This window comes from Callorhinchus milii, unplaced genomic scaffold, assembly GCF_018977255.1.
Source record: "Callorhinchus milii isolate IMCB2004 unplaced genomic scaffold, IMCB_Cmil_1.0 Scaffold9, whole genome shotgun sequence".
NCBI classification, from domain to species: domain Eukaryota; kingdom Metazoa; phylum Chordata; class Chondrichthyes; order Chimaeriformes; family Callorhinchidae; genus Callorhinchus; species Callorhinchus milii.
In genome coordinates this window covers 17,295,055-17,311,880 of record NW_024704750.1, presented here as the reverse complement: position 1 = coordinate 17,311,880, position 16,826 = coordinate 17,295,055, and the positions used below count along the sequence as shown (strand labels likewise).

Sequence of the window (16,826 nt, the reverse complement as noted above, 5' to 3'; positions counted from 1 at the left end):
TTCATCCACATCAAATTACGGCAAAACACGTTTTAAAATCTCACAGATGTTTAAAAAGGAAGGTGCTGGCACCTGGATTAAAATAAAACAGTACGCACGCAAGACAAACAGAATAGTGAGAAACCTAATAGATTCCTCTTGACAGATCACCAATACTGTTTTACATGAAGAATTTAAGTTGCCTGAAGCAGGCAATTAACTTTAAGAATAACCCCTTAGGTCATGTTAATACAACATGTAAGGTAACTAAGCATGGGCCTCTGGGATACCCTCAATTACCTCAAAAGTAACCCGACTCCACCACAAACAAGCCATTACATTGCGGTAAAAGAAATAAAACAGATCTGTGGCACGTAACATTACATTTGTGTGTCTATCAGGGGCAAAAGGCTTAACTCCAAGCCATTATGATGATTAAAGACTTAAATACTCAGAGGGAGTTACGAAGAATATTACCCATGTCGAAGAGGACCACGCAATGCAATCAACTCCCCTGCAACAGAGGTTTTAAGCTAAACTACTTTTCTCCCGTTTTGACTGATAATTACAGAGTTCAGAAGCTTTGTGTAATGGTTACCAAGCTAATCCAATTGAAGGAATATCATACAAAAGTACCAATAATTACACAGGAGTGTCCACCATACAGTGAGGGCTCAGAATGAAGTGGCGCATTGGACAGATAAATGCTTACCACTAATAATCAATGGCTCCCACAATCCCCTTTTCTGGAGAACTAAAATTAGCTTTGTTTTTCCATTTGTGCCTTAAAATAGTTGTAATGGTTATTTACTTATGACAAACACTTCTGGCACAAACCCAGCTCTCAGTTCCTGCCAACATTTAGCAGAGGAACATTGCGAAGTAAATTGGACTCTCATCAAAAACAATTGCTGATGACAGCATGGGTTAACTGGTTAGTCAAATACAGTAGCAAAGAACTCTAAATAGTCAGGAAGAAATTGAAGTGCTCACAAACAAGAGATTGCTACAAGCAGGTAACTCCTCTGTGATAAATTTTGTCAACTCTGGTAAATGCATCTTCAACTTTAAATAAATAATCCTTGCATTTGATATAGCGCCTTACCACGTCGTTGAGACGTCTTAAGCGCTTCACAGAAGATACTGTAAAGTGAATCGACTGTATACTTTGTGGGAAAAACGCAGAAGGCAATTGTGCACAGCAACGTCTCACAGAGTCATGGATTGAGTGACCAAATTAGGGTATTTTTTTAAGCGATTGTTACCCCCAGAAAGCGATCCCGCCAATCGTTTAACACCCAGGTTCCTACTTACTGCAAGGTAAACAGTGGCATGTGGGGTAAGGAAACTTGTCTACGCTTTCACCCCACATGAGAATCGAACCCAGGTGCTCTCACTTGCGAGCACACTGACCAATACACTACAGTCACCCAGGACTAGTTATCAAAAATCAAATCCCAGAAAAAGATGAACTTTAAAAGTGCTTCCTTTTTATTGTTGTTGAATAATTTTAATTCAGTAGTTCTGACAGAATTAGAGGAATGGAGTGTAGGTTCCTAACCTGACAGACCACTGCACGAAACCGAGAAGATACTGTTGGCATCCATTGCCGATAGACTGCTCTCTCCAAATGTCTGAAGATCAAGAGGGAGGAGAGAGCTATTTCTTGGCTGAAAATCTGTCTATTACAGCATTTTACACACCTCACAAATGTGGCCCACTCACCCATAGGATACATCAAACAACAATAAATTACATTTACAGTAAACTCCTGATAACACAACCCTGGCTTAACTTGGCACTCCCACTTATTATTATGCTGTCAATATCTCGGTTGCATTTATTTATGTATTTATACATATGCCTAACTCACCACTCCGGATAATTGTCATTGAACCTTTCTCCTTGGAGTGACAATTTACTGTATATAGTGCCCTTCATGCAAGATAACATCTCAGAGGGCTGGTAGGATAGGACTTTATGAGTAACTCTCTCTGTACTAGCTCAGTTATCTTCCCTCCACATTGCCTGTAGAGGAATACAAGACCTCTCCAGAAAGTTAAACCAACATTAGCCATTGAGTCAAACCTCATCAAACCTAGCAATCCATAGCAACTATACCGATGCAGCCTATTACTGTTTTAGCTGATCTTTAAGATTTTCTTTTTGTTATGTGCTTGTATTTCAAGCACAGAAAAAGGTATAAAACTATGACTACAACAGGTGTTCAATCAAGTCAACAAAAATACTAATTGCAGTTACCACACTTACTAAAATAGTTTTGAAGTTGCCTGTACTGGTACTGGAGGAATCAGAGCTCTGGATTTCCAATTTATTCCTTCTCATGTTGTTGATCTTTAGTTCGTGAATAAGTCTGAAAAAGTTAAGAAAGATACTTAAAAACAAATCCCTGTTATTATTAAAATTATTAATTATTATCATCTGATTTGGTAGCTCTGCCAAAGAACTAGAACAGGCACGATGGGCCGAATAGTCTCCTTCTGTGATGTAATATTCTATGGTCATCCTGGTCAGCTTTGATGGTGTAGTGGAGAGAGCTGGAGCTTGTAGACCAGGAGCTTGCCGGTTTAAATCCTGGTCTGTGCAGAGTTTGCTGGTTGCATTATAAACCAGGTAGAGTATGCAGTAAGTTAATCCTCTGCTGCAACACTTAAGTGGAATTCGCAGATCTTCCCAAATACCTGGTGGTCAGGTACAGAAGAAATAGTATTTTCTCAATATAAATTATCTCCGGCCTTCCCAGCATTAGGGACGGTTAACCCAGCCAGAGTTTCTGCTCCTGGTCCCTATACAGCGCCCTCTCTACTGATTGTGTGTGTCTGGGGCAGCCACAGGGAGAGGTCAGGCTCAGTGATGATTCCCACTCCGGTTCAGTGGCCTGCTGACATACGCCGTCAAAATTCACATATGATACTATGGCCACTTGAGCAGTGTACTGAGGGCCGCCAGGGCCTTTGGAATCGCACCCAGCAAAGAGGCAGCTAGACAGGTGCAGATAGGCATAGGGAGAAAATTTGAAAAATAATTGGATGTACTAAATTTAAAGAAAAAAATATTCCTCGCGCCCTATTACGTCATTGAAGTGTCTCAAGGTATTGCACAAGAATTGCTCTACAGTGTAGTGACTTCTAGGCAAACGCAGCAACCATTTGTGCACAGCGATGTGCCGAAACAGCAATGAAGCGAGTGACCAATTTTGTCTGGGAGATTGCTGAGCAGAGCACTGGGAGACACTCCCTTCTCTTTTCGAATAGTATTATGGGATCACCTGATCAGGCAGACAGGACCAAAGTTTAATGACTTATCCAAAGGATGGCACCTCAGTTGATGCAACATTGCCCTAGCAGTACGTCGGAGTATCAGCCTAGACAAAAGTCCAAATGTGGGGCTCTTCCCTCTGAGAAAAGAATGCATTCCGTTTCAAACACGAGTACTTCCATGTGTAAGGTTTTAAGTTTGATTTGGGTTACGCTCATTTCAGTGATGTGTCAGGCACCTCGCTGACCAACGGCACCCCACCACCAAAAAAAACCCACAACCTTCTGACTCAATGAGAGTCTGATCGACGGAGCCAGGCTGACACCAGGCTGTTATTTCTCATTGTTACAACAGCAGAACCTTTTCATATCAAGGGGTTTGTTTTAAAGGGATGATTTATTTCAGTCTCTATAAAGCAGGCCTTGCCAGGATTCAGAAATATTTCTGATTCTGATGCTTAACTGCATGCTGTTCTCATTACTCTACTAAACCCGTAGGTATGTCTGGAAGGTAGCAGTGACTAGACATCTCCATGTTTTATCCATTAAAACATCAGTAGACTTCTGCTGGTATAATGCCATTTCTAAATTTTTAATATAATTTGGTCACTCAATCTACGACTGTTTGTGGTACGACTGACAATTGACTGCCGCATTTCGCCCACAAAATACACAATTAATTCACTTTACGGCATATTCTGTGAAGCACTGAATGATGTGATAAGGCACTATATCAAATGCAAGGATTATTATATCTTATTCAAAAAACTTTCTAATTGCTAAGTCTATCGGAAACCATGCAGTGTCACCTACAGCACTGAATGCAAAGCAACAATACAAACTGAAGTAGGACACAAGTCAAATAAATGCCTTGTGGTCTTAAAAGCAAGACATTCTTACCGGCAATATGATCCCGAGTTCATCAATCCAAAGTGTCTTCTTTGTAGCACTCTGGTGAAGTTCAAGCCCACTCTAGTCACTCTCTGGGTTTTTTGTTAAAATAATTTTTATGAAAGTCTTAATGCAAATGTAACAATTACAATCATTTCAACATGCATCAAAATATATCTATCTTCATTGCGAAGTGCAAGTATTAAGTTTCTTGCTACCATAGGAAATGCTAGATGAAAAGACCAATGAACACCCAGTTCACCTTCCACCATGCTGGCAGTGGCATACTCATGTACTGTCCTGAACTACTCATACTGTATTAAATTCTTGGGTTACTTTGCCCGTCAACTTCTATTCATAATGGAGTTGAAAGTATGGGATTCGCAAGAAATAGTGACACCAGTTGGTGACCAGATGTGCTGTGTTGCTCTGTGGCTACTTGGCTCTGACCAGCTCCAGGAGCAGATCATCGGAGTGGGCACAATTGTGTCTGTCCAACAATAGGCACTGCTGGGGGAGGGGATGAAGAGAGTATGGAAAAGATACAGACCTACAAAGAAGCATATGACAGGACAACAAGACTATGAAACCTTAATTTGGGGGCAACTTTCTACTTTTCAATTTATTCCAATGCTGCCGCACATCAAAGGATGACATAACAGACTTCCCCTGTATTATTTTTTTTGGAAAAGTTATTATGGGCAGCAAAGTATTCAAAGAAATTATCATAATTACCTTAATCTTATCATCCGCCTCCAACATTTGCAACCGCTTTTCTTCCATTTCCTTCTGTTTAATTGACTCCCGAGTAAGAGGATTGCAGTTGTTATGACCGGGTAATAGCCGAAAATAGCGGTTCTTTTCAGGATCAAAATAGAATCCTGGTAGCTCTGAATAATAAAAAGTTAAAACGCTAAAGTATTGTCCATTACTAAATGACATGGGCAACACCGAAACTATTTAGCAAGAGGGACTCAACTTTTAGATACCAAATCCCACTCTCAATAGTCTCAGGGTGCTCATACTCATATCTGCACTCTACTGGCCCTCCAGAAGTCTTCCTTTGGCCATGATCTGGCTTCACAGAATTAGATCCTGAGAATTGCACCTGAACAGAGCTCCAACTAGTTGGCCTGCCACACATCTGGCTATCTGCAAAATTTATTTGCAAATCTGGCATTCTCAGAACCCTAATGTTAGAACAAATCCCAGTCAAACAAATTCACTTAATTACCATCAACACATGAATGATATTATTGTTAAAACTTAGCTCTGACTGTGATAAACAAATACTATGAAAAAGGACTAAATGTTTTGTTAGTGATTGGATCTTGTACTAACTTAATCATTATTATAATAGAGGTCAATTTGCACTGGTTAAGATCAAACACTGCTCAAGAAAAGTATAAAACATACATCTGGTAAATACATGTTGATCTGAAGATAGACTTGGGATGCATCAACTGCACTACAGGTTGAGCTAGCTACAGTAGAACCAGGTTATAAAATGCTGTAACACTGAAATTCCCTTCTCTTTCTGAGTGGTGCCATGAGATCTTTAATGGTCTTGGTTTAACACCTCATCCAAAGGATGGCACCTTTGACAATGTTCGAACCCGGAGCCTTCTCAGAGATGATAGCACTAGCAGCTGAGTCAGCCTAACACTGTTATTATTTTTGTCTAAATAACAGCAGTCACTGTACTTCAAAACGATAAGCACTACTTCAAATACAAGCAGTGTTAGATGCTGTTTTTTTTTTAAAAGTCTGATCTCTTTAGATTACAATATAATTTGGCCTTGACAATGGTTTATAATGGTTTAATTGCATGAAATTAAGTAGTAATGCTCAAAAATAATTTTGGGAGGTGCAGAGCAAATGAAAAAGTTAAAAGAACAGAACATTTACTTGCCTGGTACAGAGCTTTGCGTTCTATCAGACGACACTGAAGAACTGTGAGCTGGTTCACCCGCTGACATACTGGAATCACTGTGCTCAGTTAATTGACCTGTTGATGCCCCAGAATCATTCTCCCAGTACCTGGACATGACAAATAGATTTATTTATTGTTTTTAAAAAGTGTCATTTTTCACCTACTTGTGTGCAATTTTGAAAGCTTCAATAAATTCTAGTACTTTCACTAAGATAATAGCATTTAACTTTGTGTCTAAACCATAATGAAATAAAATAATGATTTGGTCACTCAATGCATGCCTGTTGGTGGGACACTGCTGTGTGCAATTGGCTGCTGCATTTCAGCCACAAAATATACAGTCAATTCACTTTACAGTATATTCTGTGAAGCGCTTTGATATGTCTCAACCAAGTGATAAGGCGCTATATCAAATGCAAGGATTAGTATGATTAAAGCACAAGCTTGTAGAAAATGTTTAAAGGTAATAAGAAGATGGAAATTTTATCTTGACGAAGGCAAACCTACAGTGGGGTTAGATCTCTCTTTGCTCTGCATTGAATATCTAACAAAAAACCTTTACCTTTCATTGGATGTGCGACTGTAATTTTCTCGAGATCGCCATCGGTTATTGCGCCGACGATCACGCCACGTGCGCTGACTTCTACTAGACCAGTTATTTTTCTTCATATTCTGTAAATAAGGAAAAGATTCTGATTCATGCACTGATATGTATAATAGCATTGTAATTATATTAATTCTCTTCATTTATTTCCCAAACTACAATCCACAAACTCCCATTAGTTTATTCATTTATGGCTTAATTGCACAAAAAAGTAGTAATGCTCAAAAAACAGAAACTCAATAACTAAATCCTCTGGAATTTTATAAATGGAACATATTTGTCTAGTTGAAATACAAAAACTAGGACCTCAGAAAACTCCTTCAATAATCTAATTATGTACAATTGCATTTATGCTGGACTTCTGCACTAAAATTATTATTTGTTTGGCCCTCTTCAGACTAGTAATATTTTCACTGCTTAACTGTTTCAGTAATTAAACACTTTAGAATGAAAAAAAATCACTGTTATAAATAACCAATACTTCTCAGTAAAGACCATAATCCAATCGCGGTTTACAGATGAACACAATCACTGGAGCTTCATTCTGACATCATTCAAATTGCTCTGTTGGATTACAATCCTCCAATTCACTTAGAGAAACTGTGTGAGCTCCCTCAATGGTTCAGCAAAATTAATCCAGTGAGAAGCTGAGCCATAAGACTAGGAATGTCATAGCTTTAATTTCCAGACATGCTGAGTTAGCTCGCCTTAACCAGGGCAGACACGAGAGGAACACAATTAGCCACTCAGCCCTGGGTAAGAGAGAAGAAGTTCAGCTGATCATTATTCAATGACCTCTGCATGTATAATTGTACATCGGGCTAGGATGAGGTTTGGTGTGATCTCCCCCATTGTGAATGACATACTAACACACAGTTAAGGCTCACGTATGGATAAAGGTCAGTTAAAGTACTGAAGGGCATTTCAGTGCCGGTGGAATGTATCCAATAGGACGAAACAGAAATTAACACCTTCAGCAGAAAATAAATTTGGTAAAAACAAATACCGTTAATCTGTTTTATTCTATCTAGTGGAGTCCTGTAGCTCAGTGGTTTGAGCACTCGCTTTGCAAGCGGGAGACCCGAGTTCAATTCCAGGCTGCTCAGGGCGAAACCTTGGGCAAGTTTCCTTACTCCATACACCTAATAATAATCCCTCCAAAAACCAAAAACAATAATAAATTGGTCATTTTCAATCTACGACTGTTTGTGGGACATTGCTGTGCGCAATTGGCTGCCGCGTTCGCCCACAAATATACAGTCAATTCACTTTACTGTGTGTTCTGTGAAGCGCTTTGGGACGTCCTCCCGACGCGAAAAGCGCTATATCAAATGCAAGGATTATTATCATTATTATTATCCGGCCTAAAATCTACAAACATGTTAAAACTCAAGGTTTCATATTTTTACTTAAGATTAGATTAACCCAAACACGGAAATCATCAGCGGCGGAAAAAAAAAAACCCAAGAGAAACAGGGCCCCGTTTCTGTAATAAATACTGCTTAGGCAATACCAGAATTCAATACATTGAACGTGGAAAAGGAGGGGGATGGGGGTAGAGAGTGAAGAGCCAATTACACCAAATACCACACTTAAAACCCCCCTCCACACCCCCCCCCAAAAAAAGAAAACTTTTAAATACAAGGCAATTGAAAAGCAACAACCACCAAACCAGCCACACACACACACAACACACCTCCTGTCTCAGCCCTCGGCTGCAGTGCAAACACGACGCTTTTTGTTTTGTTGCAACAAGAATAATAGTGGGAGGAGGGAGGGCGGGCGGCCTGGCGAGGGAGAGAGAGGGGGAGAGTGGGAGGGAGGAGAGTGGGAGGGAGAGAGAGAGAGTGGGAGGGAGGGAGAGTGGGAGAGAGAGTGGGAGGGAGAGAGTGGGAGAGAGAGAGGGAGAGTGGGAGAGAGAGAGGGAGAGGGAGAGAGAGAGAGAGAGAGGAGAGTGGGAGGGAGAGAGAGGGAGAGAGAGAGGGAGAGTGGGAGGGAGGGAGAGAGAGAGAGAGAGAGGAGGGAGGGAGAGTGGGAGGGAGAGAGAGAGAGAGAGTGGGAGGGAGGGAGAGAGAGAGAGAGGGAGGGAGAGTGGGAGAGAGAGGGAGGGTGGGAGAGTGGGTGGGAGGGAGGGAGGGAGAGAGGAGGAGAGAGAGAGGGGGAGGGAGGGAGAGAGAGAGAGAGAGTGGGAGGGAGAGAGAGAGTGGGAGGGGGAGGATTTGAACCCACGGGTAAAAATTCACCTCTTTCTCGATCTGAAACGTGGATGACACACATTCTCTTGATAGCGAGACAACAGGGCTCGGCCGTCACCGTCCCCGTCCCCGCAGCAGGCGCTGTTGTTAAGCGGTTGCTCACAGCGGGAGGGCACGGTCTCTCCTCCCCCTTCCCCCCCCCCCCTACTTACCGCCCTCCGCGCCACAGCCCACCTTCACTCCCTTCCTTCCTTCCTTTTATTATTATTATTATTAATGGCTCCTCACCGAAGTTCGCGGGTGAAACCTGACCCTCCGCGGCCGCTGGGAATCCCGCCGTTCAAACCGCCGCCATTTTGGGAGGGGGGGGTTGGTCACGTGGGCGCTGACGCCACTTCCGGTCCGGCACCCCCCCCCCTCCTTCCCCACCCTCTCCGCGCAGGCGCCGTACGGCTTGTGGTGGGGGGGGGGGGGAAGCCCTACCTGGAGGCAGTGAGGAGAGACAGAGGCCATTGTGGTGATCAGCCATTCTCACACGAGGATGATAAGTCGTGACTAATAATCGATGTCATGATATTTATTCAGTTGATTATTAATTAATACCGATACTGGTGTCTGAGGTACCGCCCATCGCCTCCGCCAGCTTCCGCGAGTTATTATTAATAATAATAATAATAATAATAATAATGATAGTTCTACTCGCCTTTGATAAGAGGGCCTTGTCCCGTCGTCCCAAAGCGCTTCACGGGGGACACTGTGAAGTGCAGTGACTGCGTGTTTTGTCAGCGGAACACGGCAGCCAGTTGCACGTGGCGATGCCCCACAAACAGCCGTGGAGTGAGGGGCCGGTTTTGTCTTGAGGGATTGTTGGCCAGGACACCGGGAGAGAGAAACTCCCTTCTCTTTCCGAACAGTGCCGGGAGATCTTTGGCATCCACCCGAACAGGCAGACAGGGTCTCGGTTTAACGTCTCATCTGAAGGACGGCACCTCCCAACAGTGCAACGTCCCCAGCACTGCATTGGAGTGTCAACTTAGACTATGCGATTCCGAGTCCCGACGTGGAGCTTGAACCACAACCTTCGGAGTTAGAGGAGAGAGTGCTACCACTGAACCAGGTGGTTAATGGTCGTCAACTGACTGGATCTTGAACCCAGTTCTATCTGCCATCAAGGAATACCCAAAAAAACAGCTTTGTGGTCAGGAGGGAACCAGGAGAAATGCTCTTCTCTTTCTATTGCTGCATCTTAAACGTCCATCTGAACAGGCTTCTGGAGCTTCGGTTTAATGTCTAATCTGAAGTGCGGCACCGGGGACAATCCAGTGCTCCCCATCAGCCTTGACCGTGGGCACAATGTCCCATTTTGAACCAGCACTGTTTATGATAAGGGGCACAATGACTGCAATGGCAGGGCCTTGAAAGTTCATGGCACGAAAGTGGGGTAGATAGGACTGTTGACGGTCAAACAAAATGCCAAGGTTCTGGACTGGCTCAGTGAGGCGGAGTGTGTATTCATGAATGGTACCAGCGCCTGAGGTGTGGAGGCGCTGATGGGAGCCAATCAGGAGAGCTTGGTCTTGTTGATGTTCAACTAGAGGAAGTTAGCTCTCATCCAGGACTTGAGGAAATGCAATATTTGAATAGAATGCTTCACAGTCAGTCAACCTTAAATTAGAGCATAATTTAGTGACCTAAGATGATCTGCATTTGTGAGAACAGTCCACCAATATTGAGATGCAATGTACGTCTGAGATGCAGCATGCCTGAAGAAGTTTAATACAGTTAAGACAATAAACGTTTGATATTTTTCTGCATGGTTTATGCATAGCTGCTGCTGCGAACAATATTATTACAATAGCTGCTTTATCCACGACTTCCAAAGGTCATTTTGATTGGCCTTGGTTCGGCTTCGAGAGCAGAGTCCTTCGTTACATACCTACCAGCGGTGAGGCTATATTTTAAATTAATTTTACATCCGGTTTTGTGATAAGTTTCTTCTGTAAACTATTTCCTAATTGCCCCCTGACCAGACACCTCAACAGCAACACCTTTACGCAGAGTAGCGACCCAGAGTGCTTGACATTAGTGGAGCATGACGCCAAGCCAGGGGGAGGTGGCTGTAAGCATGATCGAAGGGGAAAGTCTTCAGGCTCGATCTGAAGAAGGGGAAGGAGGCAGCAAGGCAGAGGAATAGAAGAAGAGTGTTCCAGAGTTTTGGGGCATAATGGCTGAAAGCTCGGCCACTCACGGTGGAATGGAGGGCACCAGGGCAAGCAGGAGGCTGGAGCCAGTCGAATGAAGGCAGTGGTAGTGAGTTGGGGAATAAACAGGTCAAAGGGTTGGGGTGTGTATTATGGGCTTCTTCTAGCGCAGTCATTGGCTGCATCATCAGCTTGAAATTTGTAGTTTGGACGTGGATGAGATTGAATTTAATACTATTTCAATGCTAAACTCAGCATCTTACTGTGTCTCCCACTCTGTCAAAGGCTGAGTAGTGATAAGGGAAGGATGGGGTGAAATCTCTCGGAATTGACAGAGATCATTCAACAACAGCAACAAATTGCATGTTTATAGCGCCCTTTATGTCCAGAGGACGTCCAAGACGCTGGACAGTCGAGGGTTTGCACCTGAGCTTGGGGTTGGATTCGGGAGGGATGAAGGATTCTTAAAAAAAAAGCTTGATGCTGAGATGTGAAGATGGTGGGGTGAGTGTTCTGGGAGAATAAGAGATAAAATGGACCAAAGGGCATTCTTCATCCAAACCAATCTTGTGATCTTTCTCAATATAACCACATCAACTAAAAAATCGATTTCCTCAAGAGTTGAAATGAGCATGTCAACTCTTCTATGCCAATATCACTCCATTTGCAACTGTGTTCCCCTCTCCCCCTGTTCAATACTTTATACATATTATAAGAGATAAACTATAAAGAAACAAACATTAGACAACTAGACCATTCAGCACGGCCATAAACTAATTCTTGATGTGCCCCATATATTGGAGTTGTTTCCTTTTTAAATAAAATAACAATCACCATTATCTGGAGCTCTCTACATTCTGTATTTCTTTATTACAATTGGAGCAATAGCCTAGTGAGTCAGCTGCCAACTATAGCTTCGGACCACTGGTGTCACTGTATTCAGTCTGCATTCAGATTGATTGTGAGCCACTTCTTTTTCTCAGCGGTGAGCACTGAGATAGAAAATACAATAGGATATAGCTAGCATTCCTGCATCAAAATAGACCAAACAGAATAAACCAACAATGGGAGGCAGTCACACAGCGAAATATTACTGTTTTACTAAGGGAACAGAGACTAAAACAGGATTCACAGCAGTGTTGTTATTTTTAAATCAAGTTTTAAATAACCATTTGTATTAATCGTTCCCTTTCTGGAATCATACTAATCATACTAAGAAAGGAGGAAAGTTGATTTGCTTCCAAACCTACACTATGCTGTCCCCAGTTCCTCAGATGAATTGGTCTTTCACTTGATGGCTGTTTGCTGTTCATAAAATGGTTTCCATGTTTGCCTACAAATCAACAGTCGCTACATTTCAAAGTAAAATTCTTTACTCAACAACATGCATCTCCTATTTCAACTGCAATTATTATTATTATTACTAATAATGCTTGGGTGTGCAAGATTGGTCTCGTTTAACTTTCCCCTGAACTTTTTTTTCTAGCCGTCCATGTTGTAGTAAGTCAATAAAATAATTACTCAACAATTTTAAACAGATGACTCTCATCTCACTCCGAGAGTATGGGTTTGACTAATATAATTGCAATAACTTTGATAATGTCATCCAAATTGGAAACGTATTTATGATGAAACACTCCCCCACCTCCCAACCCCTACTTGGCTCCCATCTCCAGCTCATAATGCACTGTGAAACTCTTTTGACACATTCTCCCAATGTAAAAGGCGCTATATAAATGTAAAATTTATTAAAAGCAGTCACAAGAACAGGATGTGTTAGATTCCTGGATAGGGTGTCTCTTACTGCATGCTGATGTTAGGATATTTGGTACATTGGACTTAGCCCAGAATTGACATTGACTTTTCAGTGGTCTAATTTTTATGGGTTTACAGTCAACCTTTTTTTCAGCAACCATTCAGGGGACTTGGACCAAAAGAGCCTTTATGCAAGACTGGCCTCTGAATAATAATAATAATAATACTTGCATTTGATATAGCACCCTATCACATCGTCGAGACGTCTCAAAGCGCTTCACAGAATATATTGAATTGACTGTATTTTGTAGGCGAGGCACGGTAGCCAATTGTTCACAGCAGTGTGTCACAAACAGTCGTGGATTGAGTGACCAATTTTTTTTGAGGGATTATTATCCCCGGAAAGCGATCCGCCAACTGACTAACAACCGGGTTCCTACTTACTGCTAGGTAAACAGATCCTTAACAGAGTAAGGGTTCATTGGTTCATTGACCGGGCCCAATTTTTTTAAAAAAAATTGTGGGCCAAATATTTCCGCAGGCTTGTGTGTAGATTCCCGCAAGACTCCTAGCACATTTACCAATGCCACCTCACTGGTGAGACGGGAAGCCGTTGGCATCACATGGGCTGCTTAGCGCAGTGTTGGTAAATAGAAATCTAGCAGGAGTCTATACGTGGCCCATGGAAACTGTTGAAGTATTACCAGTAGATACACTTAAATTAACTTTGAACTGGCCCCTGAAAAGGGTGTGAAACACCGGCAGGGCTCCTGGTTGCGGTAGACAGTTGGATGCTGAATAGAAGTGATTTATTATGGGAAATCATCCGGGACAGTTCCAAGGATGGTTGTTGACAGCAGATGAATAGAGGTGGTTGCTTTCATAAGTTTGACTGTATTTCCTTACTGAACTCTTTTCAATATGAATGTCTAATTCCACTGTTTAACCTGCTCAGGAAAACAAATTACACCAATTTTTAAATACATTTAAAAGCTGCATGTTTTAACTATCTGTACTTAATTCAAATTTACTTCCTAATCTTCCTCCTGTCTTGTTGTGATACTCTATCATTAATTTCTTCTGAGTATCTAGTGATATAATCCAGCGAGATACTCCCCTTTAAAAAGGGGAGCTATTTATCTATTCATGAATGTATTTATTATACTTATCCACACTGTCTATGGATCAAGAAGATTCCAGGTTAAATCCTTTGTCTGTGCTGAATTTGCTAATCTCAATGGGGATAGCAAATAGAGGAATTGCAATTATCTTTATGTTCCTGTTCTTCATTACTGCTCAATGTTCCCTGATGAAATGTCCATTATGAGTGGATGCCAGGTGAGGACAAGATCATACTTGTCTATGCAAATGAAGCTAAAGAGCCGTTCCTGAGCCAGAAGGGTCCGCAGTACTCCAGGGCACTGCTGATGGCAGCCTGGCTCATCGGCAGGACTTGGAAGGGCAGACCAGTCACTGGGGTCCCGGAATATTCCCATTTAGCTCCTGTTAACTCTGTAAGCCAAAGCCCTAAAAAGGTAGGGCGGTCTAGCTTTTGACAAGTAGCGGGAAAGCTTGCCTGACAGTGCTATCAATGGCAAGCTATGTGGCTTTAGCTGGTTAGACTCCAGCAGAACCCCAACACGTACTCTGGGATCCCCAAGCCTTAGTTATTGCCCACCTGCCCCTAAGACTTCTCAGAATTAAGTAAGCAGGATGTGTCCCTCCAGGAAGAGAGTGTGCATTCCATTCCAACAGTCTATCTCTGGAATTGCCATGTGTGGGTAGGATGCATGGAATTAAGCATGTTGATGGGTTTCTGCATGGGTTCCGCATCATGTGTCAGACCCCTGACTGATAAAAAAATAATAACCTGCTAATACTGACTGACTTGGGTTACACATGCTGAGTGGCCATGGAACCTTCTCCAATAGCAGCACTTCTTTCAGGAGAGCAAGGAGGAAAAAGTGAGAAAATTGGCAGGAAAAAGGTAGTCGCTTCATAGTAATTGTGGATGATGATGAGCTTTGTTCTGTATCTCACATTAGGGAAATAATCAGAAGCTGGAAGTAGCCTTCTGTTCAATCAAACCACAAAACACCACTGGCATCAGAAGTGTCTGTAGCTAATCTCAGATCCGGAGAAGGATGTTATGGGAATTATTGACTGCAATGGGAAAGAGAAGGATAATGCAGATGTGAAAATTTGGAAGTAACTAATCAGTCTTGGCAGAAGTGATATTTGTAAGCAAAATTTTAAAATGCAGTATAAAAATATTCCAGATTTTAAAAGTTACATAAACACATAAGATACAAAAATATGTAAGATTTAAGATACAAAAATATGCAGTGTGTTTTCATAATTCACCATTATTTAATAAAGAACATTATGCTTATTTATATTTAATCAGGTATGGACTGGGAACAATTTGTATGTCCGTACAAGACAGAAATCCTTTATCTCCTTAAATCCTGAATTTATCAAATCACATTAAATATTAATATTCTTGTTGTTTGGCCTGTCATTCTAATTCTGAAAATATTATCTAATTCTACATGTTTTGCCTACAGACCATCCCGTAATATGTTTTGAAATGGAAAAATATTGCCTCACTCGGAATTCTGACAACCATCTGTTCTCCTAGGGGGACAGTAAATTGTTGCAAAGTATTAACACTCCAATGCCATTCATCATAAATCTTCCCTTTCAGGAAGAAAAATCACAATTCACTAGAAAATGAATTCTAAGTCAGCATGAAAACTTAAAGTTTATACCAAGACTAAGGAAGCTTTGTACCAAAGGTAAGGCGTTTCATTAAGATATTTCATGAAATTTATTAATAGTAATAATCCCTGCATTTGATACAGTGCCTTATTGCATCGTTGAGACGTCTCAAAGTGCTTCATTGATTATATTGTAAAGTGAAGTGATTGTGTATTTGTTGGCGAATGCAGTAGCCAGTTTGCAAACAGCCCACAATGTCCCACAAACAGGAGGAGCTCCCTGGGCAGTCCATTTCACATATTCACCAATTTCTGTGTAAAGTCGTTAAATCCAAATGCTTGATTTCCTGCCTTCTTTTGAGGTTAAATCCTTGACGTGTATATAGTTTTGACATAAACTATTACGTTTAGCAAATGACAAGAACAGTTGATTAACAGAAGAGAATATGGCTAATTTTAAGTGTTTGAAGGATAAAATGTGTGTGGGGAGTGGTGAAGAGTGGGAGGTAATTTTGAAAGGAAAATTCTAGCAGAGAGCGCCTTGTAATGAAACAAGCTAGACGACTGGACAACCATCGAGTCTGCTTTTGTTCAATATCTGAAAGAAGTACTAGACCTGGAGTCCTGTAGCTCAGTGGTTAGAGCACTCGCTTTGCAAGTGAGACACCTGGGTTCAATTCCAGGCAGGGCGAAACCTTGGGCAAGTTTCCTTACTCCACACAGCCTAATAATAATCCCTCCAAAACCAAAAACAATAATAAATTGGTCATTTTCAATCTACGACTGTTTGTGGGACATTGCTGTGCGCAATTGGCTGCCGCGTTCGCCCACAAATATACAGTCAATTCACTTTACAGTGTGTTCTGTGAAGCGCTTTGGGACGTCCTCCCGACGTGAAAAGCGCTATATCAAATGCAAGGATTATTATTATTATTATTATTAGACCAAATCAGATGATGACCCAACCATGTTGATGCACTGCGTATGCTCACTGAGACAACCTTCTCCACATTAGGCTCAGTCATGAAACCTCGGTCTCTGCACTGTAGATGCCTTTTCCTTGCATCGTCTCTAGCATAGTTAGCTTTGTCACCAATTCTTCACGCATCTGTTCCCCAGGAGCACAGCATATAATCACTGCCAATCATGCATGAGTACCCACGTCGACAGTTTCATGAAGGAAGAGTGAGAAAACAGCAACCTTTCGCAAATCACTCTCGAGCTGCACACTAACGTTCTCAGACATGAGCAGGATGCTGTCCTTCACAGT

The 16,826-nt window shown here is 41.8% G+C and overlaps 1 protein-coding gene across 3 annotated transcripts in view; it reads right to left on the bottom strand.

Annotated features, from left to right (window-relative positions):
• The window catches only part of wdr21 (WD repeat domain 21), a 28,329-nt gene extending 19,059 nt beyond the window's left edge, over positions 1–9,270 (bottom strand). The window contains exons 1-6 of one of the 3 annotated variants that reach the window (XM_042338159.1): positions 9,169–9,270; positions 6,644–6,753; positions 6,061–6,188; positions 4,884–5,038; positions 4,158–4,240; positions 2,251–2,353 (exon numbers count right to left, since the gene is read on the bottom strand). In XM_042338159.1, the coding sequence (XP_042194093.1) occupies positions 2,251–2,353; positions 4,158–4,240; positions 4,884–5,038; positions 6,061–6,188; positions 6,644–6,750 (576 nt within the window). In that variant the 5' untranslated portion in view covers positions 6,751–6,753; positions 9,169–9,270. Of the gene's footprint in view, positions 1–2,250; positions 2,354–4,157; positions 4,241–4,883; positions 5,039–6,060; positions 6,189–6,643; positions 6,754–8,928; positions 9,142–9,168 lie in introns of those variants that run through there. The other 2 variants (XM_042338158.1, XM_042338160.1) reach the window with 2 other exon arrangements.
• Between the last annotated feature and the right edge of the window lie 7,556 nt (positions 9,271–16,826).